The sequence below is a fragment of the Mastomys coucha genome, unplaced genomic scaffold (genome assembly GCF_008632895.1).
Source record: "Mastomys coucha isolate ucsf_1 unplaced genomic scaffold, UCSF_Mcou_1 pScaffold21, whole genome shotgun sequence".
Lineage (NCBI taxonomy): Eukaryota > Metazoa > Chordata > Mammalia > Rodentia > Muridae > Mastomys > Mastomys coucha.
Genome location: NW_022196904.1, coordinates 188,234,705 through 188,257,511, shown reverse-complemented (window position 1 = coordinate 188,257,511; position 22,807 = coordinate 188,234,705). Strand labels below are relative to the sequence as shown.

At 44.9% G+C, this 22,807-nt stretch overlaps 1 protein-coding gene and 1 long non-coding RNA gene across 5 annotated transcripts in view; one reads left to right on the top strand and one right to left on the bottom strand.

Moving 5' to 3' along the window:
• Positions 1-10,929, top strand: part of Ccdc186 (coiled-coil domain containing 186) — a 36,349-nt gene extending 25,420 nt beyond the window's left edge. For 3 of the 4 annotated variants that reach the window (XM_031390792.1, XM_031390790.1, XM_031390791.1), the window contains exons 12-17: positions 569-824; positions 1,596-1,785; positions 3,334-3,414; positions 4,940-5,150; positions 6,260-6,479; positions 7,362-10,929. In XM_031390792.1, coding sequence (XP_031246652.1) covers positions 569-824; positions 1,596-1,785; positions 3,334-3,414; positions 4,940-5,150; positions 6,260-6,479; positions 7,362-7,445 — 1,042 coding nt within the window. In that variant the 3' untranslated portion in view covers positions 7,446-10,929. The remainder of the gene's footprint in view (positions 1-568; positions 825-1,595; positions 1,786-3,333; positions 3,415-4,939; positions 5,151-6,259; positions 6,480-7,361) is intronic. The other variant, XM_031390789.1, reaches the window with a different exon arrangement.
• LOC116104030 lies at positions 10,263-12,451 on the bottom strand. The gene is made up of 3 exons (XR_004123673.1): positions 12,409-12,451; positions 11,542-11,599; positions 10,263-10,287 (listed from the first exon to the last, which is right to left on the bottom strand). It is a non-coding gene; the product is annotated as an uncharacterized LOC116104030 (long non-coding RNA).
• Positions 12,452-22,807: the final 10,356 nt, after the last annotated feature.

Here is a 22,807-nt window from a genome sequence, read left to right as displayed (position 1 = left end):
AGAGAGAGAGAGAGAGAGAGAGAGAGAGAGAGAGAGAGAGATCTGGTACTAGAGTTACAGACAGTGAGCCACCATGTAGGTGCCTGGGTCCTTTGAATGAGCAGCCAGTGCTCTTAACTGCTGAGCCATCTCTTCAGCCCTTTTAGAACACAGACATGCTGACCTGTGTCATATGGAGTTCTGCCTGTAGCTGTATTCACAGTGCAAGGGCAAAGTACAGCAGAGGCAAAGAGCTCCAACAGTAAGATGCAGGCATAGCTGGGAAGCCTGCCCTGTACACTGCCTGCCCTTGCCCTTGTGTGGGTGGTTCGTCCTCATGAGCTTAGGCCTCCTGCCTGCTCATTGTCAGCACACCGATGGCTAGAGGCTCGCAGAGCAGGGCCTGCCATGTGAGCCTTTCTTACTCACCTTCACAGATCTTCCCGTAACGTGAAGCTGACATGATGTTGGATGAATGATTACAAGTTCTTCTGTAAAGCAGTCCATTCAATGAAAATTCCCACACTATTGATGTAATGCTTTTTAATAGCTTACTTAATTTTTCTTAAATATAAACTTTGTTTTTTAGTGGGAAACAAGAGATTGAACGTTTGAAAGAAGAAATGGAAAATCTTAATTCTTTGATTAACGACCTACAGACAGACATTGAAGGCAGCAGGAAAAGGGAGTCTGAGCTCCTGCTTTTCACAGAAAAGCTCACTAGCAAGAACGCACAGCTGCAGTCTGAGTCCAGCTCTCTGCAGTCACAAGTAGATAACCTCTCCTATAGCGAGAGTCAGCTGCGAAGCCAGTGTGAGCACATGAAACAGACTAACGGTGATCTGGTGAGCATAAAGACACATGTCGTCGTCGTCGTCCTCCTCCTCCTCCTCCTCCCCCTCCTCCTTCTCCTTCCTCCCTTCTTCTCCTTCTTCCCTCCTCCTTCCTCCCTCATTTCTCCTCTTCCCTTCTTCCTCTCTTCTCCTTCTTCTCTTTTTTCCTTCTTCTTTTCTCCTCCCCCTCCTCTAGTGGACATTTTGCTTGCATGTATGTCTGTGCACCACACAGGACCAGTGTGGAGGCCAGCAGAGGGCATTGTAGCCTTGTCCTCTAGAAGAGCAGCCAGCGTTCTTAACTCCATTCCTCACATTTAGTTCCTAGACCAATGTAGCAAGATTGAATTTCTCTAGTATCATCAAAGTATAACTGATAATTAATTTTAGATTCTTTTAGTGATATCTGGTCATTTTAAATTTTGTAAAAATATATTTGTTTTCTGTTTAATGGATGTAATTCATATAATAGAATTTTTCTAAAATGATAAAGAATATTATACTTTGGAAAAATAAGGAGCAATGATTTCTGTCATTCCTGACTGGAGTCACAAACTTCGGAGATTTAGATTGCAGCTGTATCCCACACAGCATCACACCATTGATGGTCCCTGACTTGCTTGCCTCTGGTTGAAGATGGTAGGGAGGAGCTCACCAACAGAGCCTGCTGAGAGGCTCAAAGAAGTGTCTCCTCCCTTATTTATAAAGTTTTTAAACTGAGCAAGTATTAAAATTTAAAAAGAAATGACTGTTTTTTCAACTTTATCACACTTACTAATTCAGGAGAGCAGGTTGCTCAAAGAGGAAGAGCTTCGAAAAGAGGAAGTGCAGACTCTGCAAGCTGAGCTTTCTGCTGCACAGACAGAGGTTAAAGCCTTGAGTACCCAGGTGGAAGAGCTGAGAGATGAGTTAGTAACACAGAGGCGCAAACACGCCTCGAACGTCAAGGATCTCAGCAAGCAGCTCCAGCAAGGTACTCGTGTGTTGATTCCCAGAACATGTCTGTCTCAGAGCTCTGCTGCAGAGGTGTGCTTCTGTCTGTGTATGCTCCCATGTACCTCGGGTTGTGCTCCCATGTACCTCAGGTTGTGTGGCTGGCTGACTTTTTCTCTTAGGCTCAGGTTTTGTTGTTATCCTTAAGGCAGAGCTTGCTCACTTCACACACCCAGTTTTCTTTCTCACCCTCTTCAGTGTTAGGAATAAAGGACTGTGCCACTGTGCCCAGCCTTGTGTATTCTTTTTGACTCACCCATAGACTGAATTACTAAGCTTGGGAGTCTGTTTTCCATGATAAAGCCTGCCGATTTAGAAAGCCACAGAGTGAATGGCCAGCAGTCAGGATCTCTAAACCCTTTACTTTGTATTCTGCTACCTGCAAAAGTTGTATAAGTATTCTTTTTTTTTCTAGAATTAATGTATTTTTATATTTAAAATATAAATTATTTTATGTGTTTTAGAAAATATGACAAGGACCTGCCTTTAAATTGCAATCTAAAAAGCACTTCTGATGTTCCCGTCTGCACATGCTTATGCAGTGACTGATTGCAAACTCTCACCTACTGAGTACTGCATCTTGGGAAACGTCTCAGAAGTGCTGTGAATGACCAGACAGCTGGCTGACACAGCCAGATTTCTCCTGGTTAAAAATTCATATAAGGAATGCCTTAGTCACAGCAGGAGGATCAAAGTCATCCTCAGCTACCTGGTGGGTTCAAGACCAGCTGGTCATATATGACCCTGTGAGTTCAAGCTCAGCCTGGTCTATAGAGTGAGTTCCAGGACAGCCAGGGCTACACACTGAGACACTATCTTGAAAAAGAAGAAGAAGAAAATAAAACAACCAAAACCACAAATTCATAATGGCTTTTGAGTATCTGCCATATGTTGGTGTGAAAAAGACATATACATCAACTTTCTATCTGTATGCCTACTCTGTGTTTAAAATAGGAAAAAATATAGTAAGAAATGAGATCTGGGGTTACTTAATGTGACCATAGTTAGATATTTGCCAAAACAGCTCACAACAATTTTTTAAAGATGTATTTTTATGAACGAGGTGTCTGGCTAGCGCACGTCTGTGGACTGCATGCATGTCTGCTGCTCACACACTCCAGAGGAGGGTGTCAGAGCCTCTGGAACTGGAGTGAGAGGTGGTTGTGGGCCACCATGTGGGTGCTGGAAACTGAACCTGGGTCTCCTGGGAGAGCAGACAGTGCTCTTCACCCTGCTCCACTCTCCAGCCGTGCTTGTACACATGGAGCTGAGGGCACGTTTGGGAGAGATTTCTGAAACTGAGAAGCATCTCTATGTTCAGAAGCTTCAGTGTGGGAACAGTAAGCTCACTGACTCGGAAGTACAGCTCCACATTGTCTGTCCCTTCTGTAGTCTGTACGTTTCCAAATGTCTTGTGGTCCATGCCATTTTTGCCCAAGTGACTTTAGCAATTAATGTCAGATGGCATGGGTAAATGGTTATTAAAGCTGTCACAAGTAATTGATTTCTTTCTTTCTTGTTTTAATAGCTCGGAGAAAGTTAGACCAGACTGAGAGTGGAAACTACGATAAAGATGTTAGCAGCATGGGAAGCCGCTCTAGTTCATCAGGTAAACATGAGCTTAGTCGGGAGTAGCCATTGCTAGTTCACAAGTATTTATATGCTTTGTTTTGTTTTGAGGCTTAAAAACAGAAAGAATGTACAGTTACATTGTGGAGGATGTACCTTATTAAATATAATTTGCTTTTTGCCAAAGTTCCTGGTCTGACTTGGGTTGTGTGAGACTTCCCACCATTTTTTACCTACCACTTTCGTATTCTGTACAGTGCCGCCTCTTTTCATCTCTGGAGTTTAGATTTGTATTTTATCCATAGAGTTCCTGCATGTGGACTCACTTCCATATGTTAACACCTAAGTGATGAGGTAGCCATTCTTATGTAGCATCCGGTGCATATCAGCCATTCTCCTGCAGTTCCAGAGCACTCAGTGGATCCCAGAACCTCAGCTGCTGATGCCTTTCTAAGATGGTGTGGAGTCTGTAATCTGCACAGCCCTCCTGCAGACTTTAAACCATCTCTAGGTCACTTACAGTGCCTGATACACGGTGTGAGTGCATGGGGGTTGGGGGATAAGGCTGGGTGTACATGGACACTGTTTAGGACATAAGAGTCTGTACATGTTTAGCAAAGACACTTTTTAAAGAGCATTTGCCGTCTGAAGTTAGTTGAACCTGTGTACCGGGATCTCACACATGGAGGGAACAGTTCTGTACCTGTGTTAGTTCTTCCTCTCTGCCAGTCCATCTCTGCCTCTGCCTCTCTCCCCTCCTTCACTTTCTCTTAAGAGTAGCTGTACAGTGCTAATCTAGAACTGTGTGTTGGAGCAAAGCAACCATGGCAGTTACTGTCGTAACAAAACCTGCTAATAGAAAGTCCATGGTTTGGAATTAACCCTGTACTTAGGTCCCAGCTCAAGCCATTTCATTTGGACTGTTCAGTTTGGGCTAGGATATCATAGTTTTCAATTCATATGGTTGAGAAGGCTAATCTGTAGGGTGCAGAGGCTCAGACATTGATCTCACAGGTACTGGTAGAAAACTAACATTTAAAAAGTCTAGGTGTAGAGATGGGGGGGTTGGGGGATAAGGCGAACATGCTTTGTTGTAATCACATATAAATGAGGGTGACAATCCTCTGAGGTAAGTCACTCTTTCTAGGCACTGAGGGCAAAATACTGTGTCCAGTCACACTATTTAGTGACTCCTAAGTGGAGTAGGATTTGAGCAGGCAGGCATGCTCCCCTCTCCTCTCTCTCCTCTCTCTTCCCCTCCCTCTTCCTTTTGAGTATCCTCCCCCCCTTCCCCCTCTCAATGGTATCATTTACTTTTAAAATTACTTTAGGCTTGCTCTTCCTTTTTTTATTTTTTAAGACTTGTTTCTCTGTTGTCAGTTCATTATCTCATTCCTATATAACGTAACAGACACTGGTGACTGCTGCTGTCTTTCAAACAAGAGTGGTGGCCACACGTAACCTCTTATGTGTTCTTGTCCATATTGGGCAGTATTACTAGAAAGCATGAGATGGGGTGAGGGAGACCGAGGTCACACACACTGAGCTTGGTCTTCTGTCGTCAGGGTCACTTAATGCTCGAAGCAGTGCTGAAGACCGATCTCCAGAGAATACCGGCTCCTCAGTGGCCGTGGACAACTTCCCAGAAGTGGACAAGGCCCTGCTGATCGAGAGGATAGTGAGGCTGCAGAAAGCCCATGCCCGGAAGAATGAGAAAATAGAATTCATGGAGGACCACATCAAACAGCTGGTTGAAGAAATAAGAAAAAAAACCAAGTATGTATTACTGTGGTAGCATGACCTGTGTCGGAGGCCTGCCATTTGCATAGCCTCAGAAGTTGATGAAGAGCTGATCTTTCCCATGGGTCCATCATGTTGTCCAGGCTGGCCCTGCATCCCTGGGCTCCAGGGGTCCTCTGCATCAGCTTCCTATGTAGCTGGGACGGCAGTGCTGTGCCTGCTTAATAATTTTTTTAGCATCCAGGTCTCCATCTTTTTGGATCACCTGTTGTATTCTAGCTTTGGGGATACAGAAATGGAAGAAAACCAAATCTCCCCTCAAAGGTAGACTGTCAGGAGAGAGTGTGAGTGAGTGAGAGAGAGTGGAGGGTAGTGGTTTTGCTTTTTAACATACTAAGATCATTTTGGATTTAAAAAAAAATTGTACTTAGCCTTTAAAAAGTGAATGATTCTAAAATACATAACGGAGTTTTGAGAAGTTTTTTTCCCCTGCTGATCAAAGGGGTAACAAACAAGTTCATCTTGGTAGAAGACTCTAATGTCTTGGGATTAGCTCATCAGTTGCTTAAGCCCCTGGGAAGCAGAGTATGGTCTCTGGATTTTCAAATTAGTTACTAAATCTACGAAGAACAGCCCTTCCCTGTGAGGGGCAGGCCTAGCTCAGCTCTCAGCGCAGCTTGACTGACCCTCAATTCTGCTGCACCTTGTTCTCTCCCAGATGCCACACTTACTTAAATAAGAGTTGTCTTCATGGTTTGAGTCTTCTGCTAACCCTCTTAAACAGTTCTTTTGAAATACTTTTAGACCTGTAGAAAATTCTTGTAGATTTTAAAAGAAAGGGCAAAATAGAGTTCAGCAGTAATTTAATAGAAAATGTTAACAGAAATCAAACCAATAAAGTAATGACTAAAATTTTTACATACATGTATGGAGAGAAACAGAAAAGCTGTGTGTATACTTCTTCAACAACAAAGGGACAGGTTAAGAGACAATCTAATAATAAGGAAAAGTCTAAGCTGGCTTAGGTTACTGGCCTAACCAGGGTATATTTTATGCTGATCATCTCTGTGCTTGAGAGTCATTGCTTCCTACAAACCCCAGTGTTTTTATTCTGCAAGCACCCAGAGTACCATTTTGTTTTGCAGAATAATTCAGAGTTACGTTTTACGAGAAGAATCAGGCACACTTTCCTCTGAAGCATCTGATTTTAACAAAGTGCATTTGAGTAGACGCGGTGGCATCATGGCGTCCTTGTACACATCCCATCCCGCTGACAGCGGGCTAACCCTGGAGCTCTCTTTGGAAATCAACAGAAAATTACAGGCTGTTTTGGAAGATACATTGCTAAAAAATATTACTTTGAAGGTATTTGTGTTTCTTATTTATTTACCACTCAGTAACCAGGCCAGATGGTGCCTCTTCCGTAGTCTCACCTAGCATCAGACTGGTTTTCTTTTTTCTTTTTTTTTTTTAAATTAATTAATTTATTATTTCTATAATAATAACCATACCAGAAGAGGGCATTGGATTCCATTACAGATGGTTGTGAGCCACCATGTGGTTGCAGGAGATTGAACTCAGGACCTCTGGAAGAGTAGTCAGTGCTCTTAACTAACGCTGAGCCATCTCTCCAGCCCCAGGCTGTTTTTCTAACACAGGGAGCCAAGGTGCCCAGAGATAAAGTCAGCTTAGTTACTGGGCAGACTCTGAAGTGAATTGTTTGCTTCACAGTAGATGGCTTTTGCAGAATGATTATACTTAATAACAACTTTGTAATATTGCAACATTTAAGGATATTTTGTGGCTTTTTTTTTCAGCTGTTGCCTGACCCAACTTTTCTGTCTTTGCTATGCATGGACTTGATAACTAGTAATAGATTTTAAAAATAGTTTTAAACCAAAGTAATCATCATGCACTAAAACTTGCTGTAGTTGCAGTAAAAAGATTATAACTTGGGGTGGGCCATGGTGCCATACACATTTAATACCCACAGAGGCAGAACTCCTGTTCTGTGAGCTTGAAGCCAGCCTGGTCTTGTGTACATAGTGAGTTCCAGGACTACATAGAGAGAGCCTGTTTCAAAAAAGAATTACAACTTTGAAATGGACAGGCCTATTTCGCTGAGACATCTGTGTCTAGATTATGTCAATACCAAGAATAATCACTCAGTGTCACAGTTTAGGCAAAAGTAGTTCGAAAGGTTATTTACTTAGTACTTGTGTTTTCTCTTCCCCCCACTTATTAAAGGAAAACCTGCAAACCCTTGGAACAGAAATAGAACGCCTTATTAAACAGCAGCATGAACTGGAGCAGAGGACGAAGAAAGCCTAGCCAAAGCTTTGCCTCTAGACAGACGAGCCGCAGAGCAGCAGGTGCCACTGTCCAGTGTCCTGACACAGTCCCTGCTCTGTGTCAACTAATCAAAGATTGGTTTTGCTTCCCTGTGTAGAGGTGCCCTTTTATGAATGGGTGTGTGTGTGTGTGTGTGTGTGTGCGCGTGTGCGCTGTGAGCTCTCTGTGAGCTGAGTAAAGGTCGTTTCTCTGTGGTGCAGTCAGCCACTGATTGGATATTTAATTTGCTTATTGCCCTAAAGTGCTAATCATTAGTACAGGGTAAAAAAAATACCTTCACCAAAATCCTCTCCTTAGTGACTTTGGGAAGTATTCTTGAAAATAGAGTGTTCATCATCCAGCCATTCACTATTTTTGCAACACAAAGAGAAACCTAGAGGAGTAATAAAGGTTTTCAGCTCTGATCTGGGCACAGTGATCGATTACCCCGTCTGTAGTCCTAGCTACTTCGAAGGCTAAAGAGGATCTCTTGAGCTCATGAGTTCAAAGCCAGCCTGGAAACATCTGAAACCCCATCACAATTAGCTCCGGTCACCGGATAGATAGCCTTGGGTTGTGGTGTAAGGATGTGTGAGGACTTCAATCACTCCTGAGTTTCCTGACTAGTAGACGGAAAGCTGGTGTAGGGAGTTAGCTCTCCGTACCTGACATAGGTATAGTTTTCACGTTAGAGTTACGAGTTGAAAGTTTAAAATCTTTAGTGGTGTAAACTATGATTTTAAACAATATGTGAACTAAAATTTTCCTGTGGATGTGTTCTATGATAAGATGTGACATGGGTACAGTCATTAGAGCAGATGGATGAAGGCTTTGAGACTGGGATGCTTTCTGACCTGCCTTAGTTTTACTGACATTGTGGAGGGGTCCACGCCCGCCCATCCCCTAAGGACACACTCAGTGTCCTCCAGTGCTTTTCCCATGTTACTTAACACAGTATGTCTTCAGCCAAAGGGGTTTTGGAGCTGAATTGTGTGTCTTGTTGGATATTTACAGTGTTCATGATGCAGACTTAAATGTTGCCAATTGTGGGATCAGCACTTGTCATTGAAGTTTTCCTCAATTGGTAGCTTCTCGTGTCCCAGAACCTAAAACACTGTGTTCTGTTGAGGCTGTCTGTATCCTGGGAAATCCTGGAGCGGATCCAGTAAGCTTCTGTTTGTGTTTGGGGTTTTGGGGGATTTTTTGTTTTTTGGGGGGTTTTTTTATTTTGTTTTGTTTTTCCTCCTAATGAACTTGAGCTTTGGGGTATATAACTTTAAAGAATTGTATGGGCTCTAGCTGGGCATAGTAGCATATGCCCATAATCCCAACACTCAGAAGGTAAAGGGAGATTAAAGACTAGCCTCAAGTACACAGTGAGTTGGAGACACCTTGGAAGCCTGTACTATCATAGAATTGTGCTGCTCTAAAGATTAGTCATGACATCAGTGCCCCTTTACTGTTTTAACATTTCCTCAAATCAACATTGATTATAAATGTAATTTACTAAATACTAGATGTCAATATAATGTCTTTTTGTGAATATTACCTGTTATTATCCAAAAAGTATCTCTTAGCTTCAGTGTAAAAATGCATTCAAAGTTGTTTTATTTTTAAGATAGTTGTAAAAAGTAATAGTCATATGTCTTGCTCTTTTTATTATTAATTTATTAGAATAAAAAATAAGAGGGTAAGTGCAATAAATTCTGAATTATTTTTCCATGTATTCCCAGACATACTTGCAGCACTGGGAGGTGGACACAGCACAGGCAGCGCAGCACTGGGAGGTGGACACAGCATAGGCAGCGCAGCTACACCTCCTGTTTCCTCGGGTGACGCTGATTCATGAGCTACAGCATTTGGGGTTTTTAATTCTAAGAAACAAAAATGCATAGTGGAGACCAAATAGTGATCTTGTCCACAGTATTGTGTACCTATGTACTTTTAAAATATATACACATTTGGTATCGAATGGGACAAACTAGTGTTAGTATTTGTACCACCATGTACTTGGAGAACTTAATCATGAAATAGTTTAAAAATAGAATTACTAAAAGCCATGCTTTAATCATGCATACTGTCCTTCCATACGTACGAAGCTTAAAAAGCTGAACAGGTTTTGTTTTCTTTTTCGTTAGGCATCTCCTGTGTCCTTTCATATATGGTCAAGACTGAGTAAAATAATGTGTAAAGAAATGTGCGTGTGTCCAAGAGAACCTTCACTGACTTATAACAAGCTCCTGGGGTAGATTTATTTCTGAAATTCTTCTGCTCCTAGAATATGTGGAGGAGAGCCCTGAGACCACAGTGTGAATTTATTTGATCATTGTTAGTTACAAATGTAAATGACTATTTTGGTTATTTAATGATATTTTGGTATCCTTGGGCAAGAAGTTGGTGTGCACTTCCCTGGTTTTCCTCTGAAAGTGAGTGCTTGTGACTCCTTTTTTCCCCCTACCACTTGAGATTTTGAGTCTGTTAAAACAGTCTCAAGGATCAAACATGGTGCATTTGGACACAATGAACACTTGGTTGTAGTTTGGTTTGGTTTCTTGATAACCATTTAAAGTGACTCTATCAGGCTATACAGGTCATTTATTCATTTAAGAAGTACATTTGCCTAACTAAACACTTTCACCGGGCACACTACAGGTGCCATGGTTATCACTGTCCCTTGGGACTTGTGGTCTCATGACAACAGCAGGGCAGGTCTTCAGGCCTCAGTCTCGGGCTAAGAAGAGAGTCATTCTGCTTGCACAGGTAGATGAGCCCAGTGCTTCAGCCTGACGGAGCTCTGGCCTGGGGAGAGTGCTGTTCCCATGGTGCTCCACACATCCAAAGACTGTAAGAAGACATTAGACTTGTGGCACTTGGTCCTGCCTGACAGGTGCCTGCCTGGTCATGCTCCTGGAATGAGTCTGGTCCTGTCAGCAGCCTTCTGAATTCTCTGTGCAGGCTGGTGGTTACTTTCTAAATATCTTTACAAGAAAATTTAGTCTAAAATTTGGAAGAAAAAGATCCCAGAAACTATTAATGCTGTAAATGTGATCCATGTTGCCCTAGTAGGGATATTTTTTTATAAATAATAACACTCATGCTTTGGGACTATTGACTCTACTAATCTCTTTTTCAAGAATTTTTTTTTCAGTTCATTTTCATACTAGTAGTTAATTCTTAACACCAGTTGGTGGCACTAGTGACCAAAAATTGTCAAAGGTGAACAAGAGAAATAATTGAAAAAAGGACACTAAATGAAAACTTGGGTGCACACTGGAATGTACGCTCCTTTCACGGCTCTCGAGATGCATGTGGGCTGTCCTTCGTGACTGCCGCTACCTTCCACTCCTGAGTGCATAGGTGTCTGCATTGTCTAGCAACCCTGGATTACACTGTGCATTCTGTAAATACTCTGTATAAAGCGATGCTCTTCAGGAGAGCCTGTGTACATTCTGTACTTATTAAATAAGCAGTGCCTGTTTACCAAGTTGTATGTCGATGCGTCTGTAGTGACTTATACATTTCACATGGCCACCAAGCCATTTCACAGTTAGCAAGCTTTTAAACTAGACTGATTATTCCTGCTTCCCACATGTATCTTTATCCTGTCAAACATGACTGCCAGATGTGATTTTAAACTTAAACTACAGATAGCAAAGCTGGCTAGAAAGTGTCTTCCTGGGCTGGTGACCTTGTGATGCATTCTGATGTTTCACAAGGCTGTGGACCTTAAGTGCCCACAGTTTCCAGCTTTGTTGACAACAGAGAATCACTTGTGTGCTAGAGTGGCATTAACTTTCTCAGGTCAGTGTGAACAGTGGTTCACATCACCAGGGTTACTTCACATCTCTAAATTTCCAATCCCTTCCATTATGCCTATCACAAAAGCCATTCATTCTTGGGGAAGTTCCTCTAAAATCCACACGTATAGAGAGGTAGTGACAGTGAAGGGAGCTTCCACAGTGCCCTCATAGCTGCTTCTGCCAGGAACCAGTGGGTACATGCTCAGGCATGCTGCTTCTGCCAGGAACCAGTGGGTACACACTCAAGACGTGCTTTTCCTTCCAGCTAGGTTCAATAAACCACAAGCTGTACTCACCCCTGGAGCGGCTGCATATTGTTTCCATGTAGTTTGTCTTTAGTAATTAATGGACACCCTAAGGACAGGAAATAGGGTTTGTGTGGTCAACACCCTCCCCTTGTCTCTTGCCTCAAGTACTGCTAAACTTGCTGATCAATGGTTCCTGTCTCTATACAGCTGTAGTTTTGTTGGCTGGCCACCTGCATAGCATAAACCCAGTGGCCAGGTCCTATGTTGCCCTGTAAGTCCCTTCTGTTACCCAGATGCCTATGCCAAGGCAAGCAGTAACTTGTTGCTCGGTTTGGAGTTTGGTGTGAATGTGGCCTGAGTGAAGGATTGTATGGACGAGCTCTGCTAACTGTCAGCATCTCTAACTGGGATTCAGAAGCCACACATGTCATACTTGACAGAGTGAGCACTTTTGCAGCTTTAAAAAAAAATTTAAAAAAAAAAAATAGATTTTTTTTTTAAAGGCATGTACTTGCCTGAAAACATTACCTTTTAAAAATACATGGCTAAATGTCTTCTAGGCACCATGGCATCAGCTTCAAACACACAAAACAAGTCAGAAGTTCCCAGTGCCTCTGAGACCTGGATGATCCAGTTTAAAGCTGTATAATGCAAAAGGCTGTTCTCCAACTGTGATCATCCTAAGAGCCTGTGTTGCTGCAGAGAACACCTGCTGCTCATGGTTCTAAACAGCCTGTCACAGTCAGGACACAGCTTCCATTTCAGAGCACTTGATACAGCCAGAGAAAGTACTTGTGAGTCTCTTCTCCCACCCCGAAATAGAGGTACACCCAGAGTAGAAGCTGCAACAGTCTTGGACATGTGTCCACTGTCTGCATTCTCCATTTCCCTCCTCCTAGTTGGGCCTTTACTTACCAAGTCAGTCAGAGGAGAAAGGGAAAAGGACTTTAAAGTCAAAGTCTTTGTCACGCTTATAGCCATTTCCTCTGTGTTCTGGCTTGAAGACAACCACCACCGAGACTCTGGTGTTGAAGGCTAACAGGATCCTGAGGGCTTTGACCTAATCGGTAGATTGATCTGTTGATGGAGTTGTAATTTAATAGCATTGTGGTGTGGAGAGAGGAGGAAAAAGACCTGGCTAGAAGCATCACTCACTGGTGGAGCAGCGAAGCCATTTCTCAGGTGTATCTTCCATGCACCTCACTGCTTCAGGGCTCAGCTGCCCCACTGTGTCTCACCATCACACTTGCCACCCCAGGCCCCAGAGCAATGGAGCCAGCTCATTATGGACTAAACCCTTGGAAACAGCTAAATAGGTCTAAACTTTTCAGTATATTTTGCACAGTAAAACACTAACCAGCATGGATGGAGTTTGAGCTTCAGTGGAAGTGCTGGGGGCTGTGTGCGGCTTGAATGGAATCTGGCGGCCTTGAACTGATGGACTTTCAGAAGAAGTCAAGCTGGAGACTCATGGTAGCTGAGCAGGTCTGTGCATCTGTTCTGATTAAAACAGGATTGTACATCTGTTCCAAGGGCGCGTGGGGTAGGAGCGGTGGGTGTGCCTATGCCTGTGTAGGGTGCGTGGGGTAGGAAAGAGAATGTCTGAAGGGTTGCTCTGGTTCTCTAGATAGTCTGTTATGTAATTTAAAGGCGATGTTAGCAATACTGGTGTTTGACCTGTGGAGGTCACACAGGCAAGGTGCTATGACAGGAAACTCTTCCTGGCCCTCTTTATTCTAACAGGAGTCTCACCAAGTTGCCTAGACTGTCTTTGAATCACAGTTCCAGAAGACTTGAACTCCTGTCCCAGCCTCTGTGTTCCACCAAGGCTTGACCTAAGGTTGCCCTTAGGAAAAGTTCTTTAAAGCCACAGCAAGAAATTGGGGTATACTGCATCTGATTTTTCCCAGGTTAGCCCCGTTTTTCAGAGATTTGTTAACAGAAAAAATAAGGCTTAGATTATTAATATAGTTTCTGAGTATGCAAAGTAGGAATAATCCTGGTTCAGGGGTACATGAGTAATGGCCAGGTTCAAATGCAAATGAGGTGTGTGGGCCATGACTTTGAGTTCCTCCTCTGTCTACATGAAGCCTGATCCTTAAAGTCACACGTCACTGGGTGGTGGCTACTTCTGGGTATTCTCAGTATAAGAAAGGTAGCTGCGGATATAGACACAGATCTTTTTCAGAGTCACTATTGTGTGTTTTATAGTTTACTTGATACTGTGTTTACATAGAAAAATAAAATAGCACTTAGGGCTATTCTGGTCAAAGATTAAATACAGCAGGCTGTACAGCTTTTGTCTGTAAGAACATTTTGGTTTTCCTTTGTAGCGATAAGGAACACAGTTAAATTTAAAAGACAGACATATCAAGAGGGACAGGGATGGCCCAATCAGCTGCTCTCAGTGAGGCTTAGCCCGCCTTGGGAGATGAAAAGGACATTAAGCCTCCCCAGGGATTCAGGAATCTGCGGTCTCCCCAAGTTACAAGTTCCACACCACCCAGGTAGGTTAAAGACATATTTAGATCATTTCCCTTCCCCCTCCCCCAAACTGCAGCCAGGGAAAAGGGAAGAGGAAATCACTGATTTGGTTGCCTGTTGAACTCAGTAGAGGTTTGGAGGAGGGAGGGATTAAAGGAATGGAGCACTGTGTGATTTCCTGGCAGGCTGGACCCTGGGCAGGTGCCCTTGTGCTTTGCCGTGGGATGCACCTGTGCCCTGCTCTGTCCCTGCCCTATCTCCAGCCATGGCCACCAGAGAACACAGAAATGCCTCAGCCGTGGAAGAGCCTGCCTTGCTGCTACTGAGGCCCCTTACGCAGTCTCTAAGCTCTCTGCAGATAAAGGATGATGAAGCTTGCCTAGCAGAGAGAGCAGTTCGGTGGTCTAAACAGGAGACTGTGGGAAAGAGCTCAGAACTGCGATGTGGGTGTCTGACTAAGCTAAATGTGAAAACCAAAGATGTGTATGAAAAGTGCTTAAAGGTGATACACATGCGCTCTCAAACTTGTTGCTTTGATAACATAGCCTTTCTTTAACAACAGAACACTATGTCAGTGACTCCATGGAGGTCTGCAGTGAAAAACTTGTGGGTGAAGCACACCAAGATGACAGGTTTCCCCCGAGGAATGGTGGGCTTATATTTTACTTTATAATCTGCTTACAAAACTATTTCCAAGGGTGCTTACACTCCCCCTGGATTAGGTTTTCCTTCTGAGGCTCATGTAGCAAGCAGGGCCTGTGCAAGCATATGAGAAGATTAAGAGAAGCAGAGGGAGCAGTGTGTACACACTTACTGTCGCCTCCAGACCCCGGGCAGCGTCCTCATTCCACCGGAAGAGACAAGATTGGACGGGAATGTGTGAGAAGGCTGTGGCCTGAAAGGGGCAGCATCCTCTTAGATTTGCTGTCCAGCTCTATGCTCAGACCCTCGTTTGACACCAACAGTGTGTGTGTTGATGGGGACCACAGCCAGGTAGTACTGAAGGAATGAAAGTGCCTGGTATACTTCTCCTTCCCAACTCCAATCCCATGTTCCAGGCGTGTGCCCACAAGGGAAGTGTGCAAATGCCTGGAATTCCTTCCCTGTTAGCTCTGAGAAGTTTGTACAGTGTTTTAATCATACATATACACCCCCATTCCTCCCAGATCTACCCTTTTCGCTACCCACCCAACTTCGTGTCCAGTCACCCACCACCCATCAAGACCAATTTATGCTGCCTAAATATTCTTAGCTGTGTGGCCTTCTGGAGCATGATTGGCACCTATTAGTCACCAAGAGCTCCTTTGCTAGCGGGGACCTTCCTGTCCACCTGCCCTCTCCATCCTGGGATTTGAGCTGGCATGAGCTTGGACAGGGCAAGCTGTCTTGCAGAGGGAAAGAGTTGGGAATGATGTTTGTCTAGACATACCTTTGCATCATGTTCTTGGCCTAAAGTGATAGAATCTCCACACACACACACACCCCCTTACCAATCTTCAACACGTTCAACAAAAGATGATGAGATGCATATGAATGGAAGGGACCTTCAGGAGTTAACTAAAGAACTATGATCAGCCTTAAATGTTACATACCACCCGCCAGGAAAACTGCCTCAATGTGATATCTTACGTGACAGCCTCAACCACTCTAAAGTATGGATGATCTATCGGTTATTGATATTTCAGGTAAAGTGCAACTTTAAAATGGTTTAAGAAGTTATTTTGAAATAGTTTCCTCCAAATAGACTTAGTTCTAAATTTAGTTGACAAGCTAATTATCATTCTCTGTCAAATGGAATGCTTCTTTGAGTTGCTTTCAGCTGCTAATAGCAGTACCGAGAAATTTAAGCTGGAAACGCCTGGTGCCTTCCACAGTTTGAGTGACATGTAGCTGACAGTGGGCATGAGGAAAGACTGTAAATAAGCTACGAGGAGGAGACAGCAAAAGGACCTGAGCCTGCACGGACAGCCTGGGCGTGGGAGGCTTCAGAGGACACAGCTAGCATATCCAAACTTCTCACAAGCATCGCCAGAATCCTTGAATCTAAGGGTTTTCTCAAAGACCATGAGGGAAACTGAAAGGCAGCTTATCCCTCAAGTCAAGTGAGGTAAATGGAGATCTGTCAGAGGAACAGCAAGAGTGCTTCTGGACATGTGGGGAACTTGACAATGACTGCATTGCCACACAGTGAGAGCCTTGGGGGAGATCAGAATTTCAGTGGTTTTGGCCACACGGCCTTCAGCACGTAGCTGTAGCTCTTTGTTCCCAATAGAAACATTCCCACCTGGAGGGGTGGTCAACAGACCCTGACAAAAACGCAACAAACCTGACACGTCACAGGGAGCTCCAAGATTGCACACAATAATGGTTGCTGGGAGAGAAGACGTTCCCATGGGTTAACCCAGCTGCATGCAGGGTGTGTCCAAGGCTCCCCAGTCTTCCCATGCATGCAGGGTGTGTCCAAGGCTCCCCAGTCTCCCCATACAGAAGTGGGCTTTGTGGCAAAGTCTTGTCAGCTCAGCCATGTTTCTTAAGTAACTGCAGTAAATCCACTGGCTCTTCCAGCTAAGCCTGGGTGCAGTTGTTTCTTTAGTCTAGACTCAGTACCCAAGTAAACTTCTGCAGAGTTCTTGAGGTCACTATTAACTAGGTGACTAGTCACAGAGAGTTTGAACCCAGGCTGGCTGACTTTTAAGACTTGTGTTCATGGGCTGGTGAGATGGCTCAGCAGGTAAGAGCACCGACTGCTCTTCCAAAGGTCCTGAGTTCAAATCCCAGCAACCCCGCGGTGTCTCACAACCACCCATAATGAGATCTGACGCTCTCTTCTGGTGCATCTGATGACAGCTACAGTGTACTTATTTACAATAATAATGAAATCTGTGGGCTGGAGTGAGCAGAGGTCCTAAAGCCAATTCCCAACAACCAGCTGAAGGCTCACAACTATCTATACAGCTACAGTGTGTACTCATAAAATAAATCTTAAAAAAAAAAAAAGACTTGTATTCACAAACTGACATCCATGGCTAGATGTCCAGCGGCTCAGCCGTAGCACAAAGAGAGCATGCCTTCTCCACTTACGATGGGTGGGACAAAGCCAGTGTTCGCTTAAGCACCATTTGTTGAAGCAATCACAAGACCAAATTACATAGTGCCAAAGGAAGATTAATATGAGCATAGGAGTAGTTATCACAGTAGATTGCCGTGTGGTCATGTTTTCCTGGGTAGTTGAGATTAGCTTGTACAACGCAAGATACAATTTACTCTGCAGGTCATTGCAGAAGATTCTGCAGTGCCCCCACTACCATAAAATACAAAAATGACATTCATTTCTCGCAGGTGTGGTAGGAATGCTTCCTGCTGCTTGCCAGTTTTTCAGCAAGCGGGTTATGGGAGTGGACACTGGCTCCGCAATGACAAATCCCTGTCATATGGGTCACATTTGAGCTGAAAGAAGAGCTTAGATGTGTGTATTAAAAACAAAAACAAACAAACAAAAAAATGCTGTCTTGAAGGGTCTTCTATATATAATTTTTAACCGTATGGATATATTTTTAGAAATTGTTTCCTATAATGAAAAGTTCCCTTAGAAATTTAGCTAGAATTCCAAAGATATATATATGTTTATAGTTCAAGCCAATGTGAATGCTGAGCTTCCTTGTTGAGTGGGAAAGAGTTTCTCATGTTTAAATTCTATTACCTATTATAAAATAAAGACACCACCTTTACAGGCAAGATCTGCACAAGGCTGGGCCCGCCAGCACTGTCATGGAAGGAGGAAGGCTCGTGGTGCCACACCCACCCTGAGAGTTTACCGAGTTAGAGATTGACAAGGGGGGAGACTTTGTTCTGGTGAGGCAGCCTCCAGTAAGGTAGCCTGCACTTGTAAAGGACTCCAGTGAAACTCACCAGGTGACACTCAAAGACACAAACCTAGAAGAACGTCTGGTTGGGAGTAGAGTAGAAGAGAAAAGAATCTTCATGAGCGCAGTTGAAATGCATGTGCGTTTATGAATACGTCATAAAAGAGCCTAGATATAATTAATACGTGCTAATAAACAAAAGGTGATATTGTCCATGTAGGCCCAGGATTTCAAGGCCAAGTATAGTTGGCAACTTTCTGACATTTCTTCTAATCCAAGTCGTTGGTATGAGTCAAATGTCTGTGAAAGTTGCTTAAAAGGTATGAAGAAATATATAAGTAGAAAAATAATTTGTGGGTGTAACCAATTACTGCCTGGTTGTCCCATGAAGAGGGAAACTGCAGAAAGCCTGTAAGCAGCCTCAAGAGAAGCGAGCAAATAATTCCCTGCCACCCAGCCCTCTCAGTGGTTAACTCCCTGCCACCCAGCCCTCCCAGTGGTTAACTCCCTGCCATAAGTGAAAAGAATGTGAAGTGACCTGACCCAAGAGACAGGCTGGGGCAAGAGCAGGTAGCAGGGTTGTCTTTGAAACCTCAAGTGACTTTAAGAAGCAGAAGTCATGGGACTAAAGGGTTTCATTCATCCCAAACAATAGACGGCTCTATGGCTCTGTGCATACTTGGAACTCTGTAAATAGGAGTATGTTTTTATGCTATCATGTTTAGCTTGGGACTCAGTGTTTATTTCCGTGTTGGGGGAGTTTGTCAAAAGCAGGACTTTTACTATTTCTTAATGGGCTTGATTGTATTCAAGGGCTTCATGTTTGACCTTGGACCAAGGCTTATCGCTTCTGCTACACCAGTTACCATTAACAGACCCATTCACAGAGCCTTTCTAGGAAGTCTTAACCAAAATGTTTTGCTGGTCAGAATATACACTTGAGTCCCGTGTGGAAACTCACTCCCAGCTTTTCTTCCGGTGCTGAAGCATACTCACAGGAAGAAACAAGTTGTCGCTTATCGCAGATTACCAGGCCGCATCTCCACGGTAAAGTGACTGGCCAGCATCATGGCACAGATTCAAAGTCAGTTCTAGTGAGTGAGCCTTTCGCTGATGGACCTCCTAAGATGGGTTATTAGTTTGCAAGTACACACAGTTGCCACTGAGGGTATGTGGAGGCCAAAAGACTACTGGGAGTAGATAGATAGTTCCTTCTTCCATGTGGTTCTAAGGCTCCAACTCAGGCTGCCAGGCGTGGCGAGAAGCACCCTCACTTCCTGAACCGTCTCACTGACCGTTAAGGTGGCCAATTTAGAAATCTCAACTTGAATGAAATAAAAATTTAGGCACTCTGTCAGAGCCTGGGAGCTCCAAGTTTCTCTGAGAGGGAAGTGTAGGCTGCCGCTAGATGGCAGAGGAATGTTACCAACCAGCCAGCTGTCACCGCCCAGCCCTGGGAGTGTCTCTCTCTCTAGGCTGTCTCTCTAGTGTCATCCTGGCTGTCTTCAGGATGCCCAGGTATCTGAAACGTGAGCTGTGCTCTTTGCCTTGCAGAGTCAGGTGACAGAAGGCCTTTAGAGCGGGCTCAGCTGCAGGCACCAGCCCCAAACAGTGTGAGAGTGTGGCTTCACTATTATCCAAACCCTAACCCAGAGAACACTGAGAGCTTCCCAACCTTCGAGTACTTTACTTTCTACTCTCCAGGGTAGACATTTGGAAGAAAAAACAACATGCTTGCGGGTGCTTTGCCTGCACCACTGTGACGTCATCTTCCTGCCTCACCCTGGCCAGACCTGCCTCATCTCAACCTTCCAGCAAGTGGCTCTGCTGCTCTCTCAGTCTGTCATTTCTTAAGCTCAGAAACCCTCCTTTTGGGACATTAAACAGAGTTGCTGGGCCTCCAACATCTGAGACGCTGGTTTGAATTGAATCTGGATGAAGTCATTAAAGGCCCTACTTTTTGTTGTTTGGAAGATAAGGCTGTGAGCCTAGCTGGAAGTGTTTTTGAAACATCTAAACTCTAGAGCAGCTGTCTCCTGTCCAGGAAGAGTTCAGGATGCGAATGATCAAGCAGTCTGTAAACAGCTGTTTTAATGCCACATTACAAGCAGCAGAACCAGCCAGAAGAGCAAGGTGTAGGCTGCAGAGTAGCCATAAACATCGAGACAGTGTGAAGGAAGACATCGAGGAGGCAGGCACTGGCTTCTCACGCTATGCCTGAGGACGGAACTGTCCTGCCTGGGCAAGCACTACATTCTCACCCCCAAACATAACAACCGATGAACGTTGTCCACCCACCCAGCCTCTCTGTGAATGAGAGTCACCTTATCCAAGGGAGCTTTCTTGCAAACGACCTACTTCTTGGTTTGGTGGGGGGAAATGGGAAGCAAACCCAGCTTTGTCTGCAGTGGATAGCTTCCTATTAAGCCAACAGGGTCGTGGTCGTTCCATTTCAAAGAAATCCTACCTCCCCTCTAGTGGGGAGCTGGGCGCCCCTCCTCTGGCTTCCTCGAAAAGGCTGCTGGAGCAATCGGTGGATCAAAGGACACCAGTGAGGGAGCACAGAGTGGCCAAGGGCGGCTCCAGGACTGCGCTGAGCTCAAAGGCGGGGAGGAGCCGCACCCTCACTGCGGAGCCTCTCATCCCTTTGTCCTGGTGTCTCCACTGGGCTTTTAAAGGTGCCATCCAAGTGGCAAGCTGGGAACAGGTCCCCTTTGGAGCCTGCTGCCAGCCACTTCTTTCTGTCAGTAGCCCACCACACCCTCTCCGCTGCCCCATCTTTGATTCCTGTGGAGTGGCCCATTGCTCCTCCCTCCTTTTTTCTTCAGGATGCTACACTTCACCTGGCTTTGAGGACTTTCCCAGGAACAGATCTCTTTGTGGGCGACTGCTGGTCTCCCGGAGCCTCCCTTCTGCACCGGTGAGGTCCCTGAGGTCCACAGAGCCAGAAGGGAAGCAGCCCTGTGTTGCTCCCTCTCTTCCAGGTGCATTTCTGGCTTGAAATCTGGGGGACTCTTCCTCAGGAAGCTATTTCCATCCGTGTATAGCTGGAAACATTGCTGGAGCTTTGATGATAAGTTTGGTGGGATGGGGTTCAAAAGGCAGCACACTCGATAGTAGGGCGCTTTCTGAGCCAACGCCAACACCACCATCACCTCCCTAAGAGGCAGCTAGAGACTTGCAGCCAGTGGAAACAAGCGCTCTGCTGTGTGGTACTGAGAGCCAGAGCAGTTGTTCTGTGGGAATCATGAAGATGGGCCGTCATCTCCCATTCCCGTACCTCACTGTGATGCTTGATGATGGTCCTACAAAGTGTGACATTGCATGAGTCACTAAAAGAGAGGGGGGGTGGCTGCTCCAATAGGACATGTCTAAGATTCCTACAACTCCAGAGTTACCGTGCCATAATCCAGGCAAGGATCCAACTCCACCACTTGGCATGGAGATCACAGGTTGGGAATTGACTTTTATTGGTATATTGGGACCATTACCAAGTATATGTGTTTGTTGATATGGATCTAATGACCTTCCTGAAAGCTACAAAGATGTTAATACGAAAAATGGCAACTCAGACTTCTCATGAATCCAACCCATTATCTAAATTAGTGGGCAAGAGCATGAGTTTTCAGAACCCTTAGCTTTTGGATCTAGAGCCAGGCAGGATGCAATGTCATTATGTCTGGTGGACCTTAGGCAGAGCCTGGCTCCAGAACCGAAAGTGAGCGTGCTGCTGCGTCTGTGAGTATGGACTATGTCACTGTCACTTTCAACAGTTCCTATCTTAGCCAGATAGTGAGATGTCCGCCTGCTGGGAAAGTCGGCCTTCACTCCCTGCCCCCACCCCACTTCCAGCAGGGACAAATGTAGCTACAGCCCTGTAGGCAGAGTCTGATGGGGCCATATAGAGGAGACTCCTTAGCCGCCCATTCTGGGGCCACTTCTGTGACAGAGGAAGTCCTGTTCCTTGTGGCTTGAGAACATTCCTTCCGGGGTTAGGCCCAGTTTGGAGCCTCTGAGCCTCTAACCCAAGGCAAGGAGGAAGAGAGAAATGGGTTCCTCATGTAAAACCCTGCTCACACCCGACTTTCAGTTCCGTGTCCCAGTGCAAAGCAAAAGATCACACACTGGAGTCACCAGGAGGCAGTGGGCAGATCAATAGCAGAGCCTGGCTTGGGTAGGGGGGGCTCTGGTGGCCAGAGGGGGGCTTGGTTAGAGGGGTGAGCGTGCTGGCCAGAGGGCTACTCTCACTGGCCTCGGTGCTGCCTGAAGACGGCAGGTTCTTTGTTGTTTTCTCAGAGTCCTTGTTCTCTTTCTGGTGCCGAGACACTGGATCCTGGACAAACCAGGACAGACACGGAGGGTTACCTTTAGCTTTCCTGTGGATGGACTGTGGGACAGGGCAGGAGCCCCATGCCTGAAGACACAACGTGGTGGTCAGTGACTGAGCCTCTGCACATCACCAGCTGTGCAGCAGAATTGGTTCCCATATGCAATTTTGTTTGTTTGTTTGTTTGTTTTTTGTTTTCGAGACAGGGCTTCTTTGTGTAACCCTGGCTGTCCTGGAACTCACTCTGTAGATCAGGCTGGCCTCGAACTCAGAAATCCATCTGCCTCTTCCTTCCAAGTGCTAAGATTAAAGGTGTGTGCCACCACTGCCTGGCAAAATATTTTAAAGGATTTACAAAGTATAGGACTTGAGAACTGAAGTTCACTCTGGCTCCTGCTAAGTGTGAGACCTCAGGAAAGTTTCAGAACCTGAGAACCTGTATTAGTCTGCGATGGCAGCCATAATAAAATGCCAAGGATCAGGTGGCTTAAAATACAGTTTTCCCCCCATATTGAAAGCCAAAACTGCTGGACAAAAGTGTGGGGAGAGGTTGGTTGCTTCTGTGGCACGCCTCCCTCTTGTCTCTGCAGGAATCGCTCGCTGTGTGTTCACGTGATCTTACCTGGGTGTTTGTATTTGT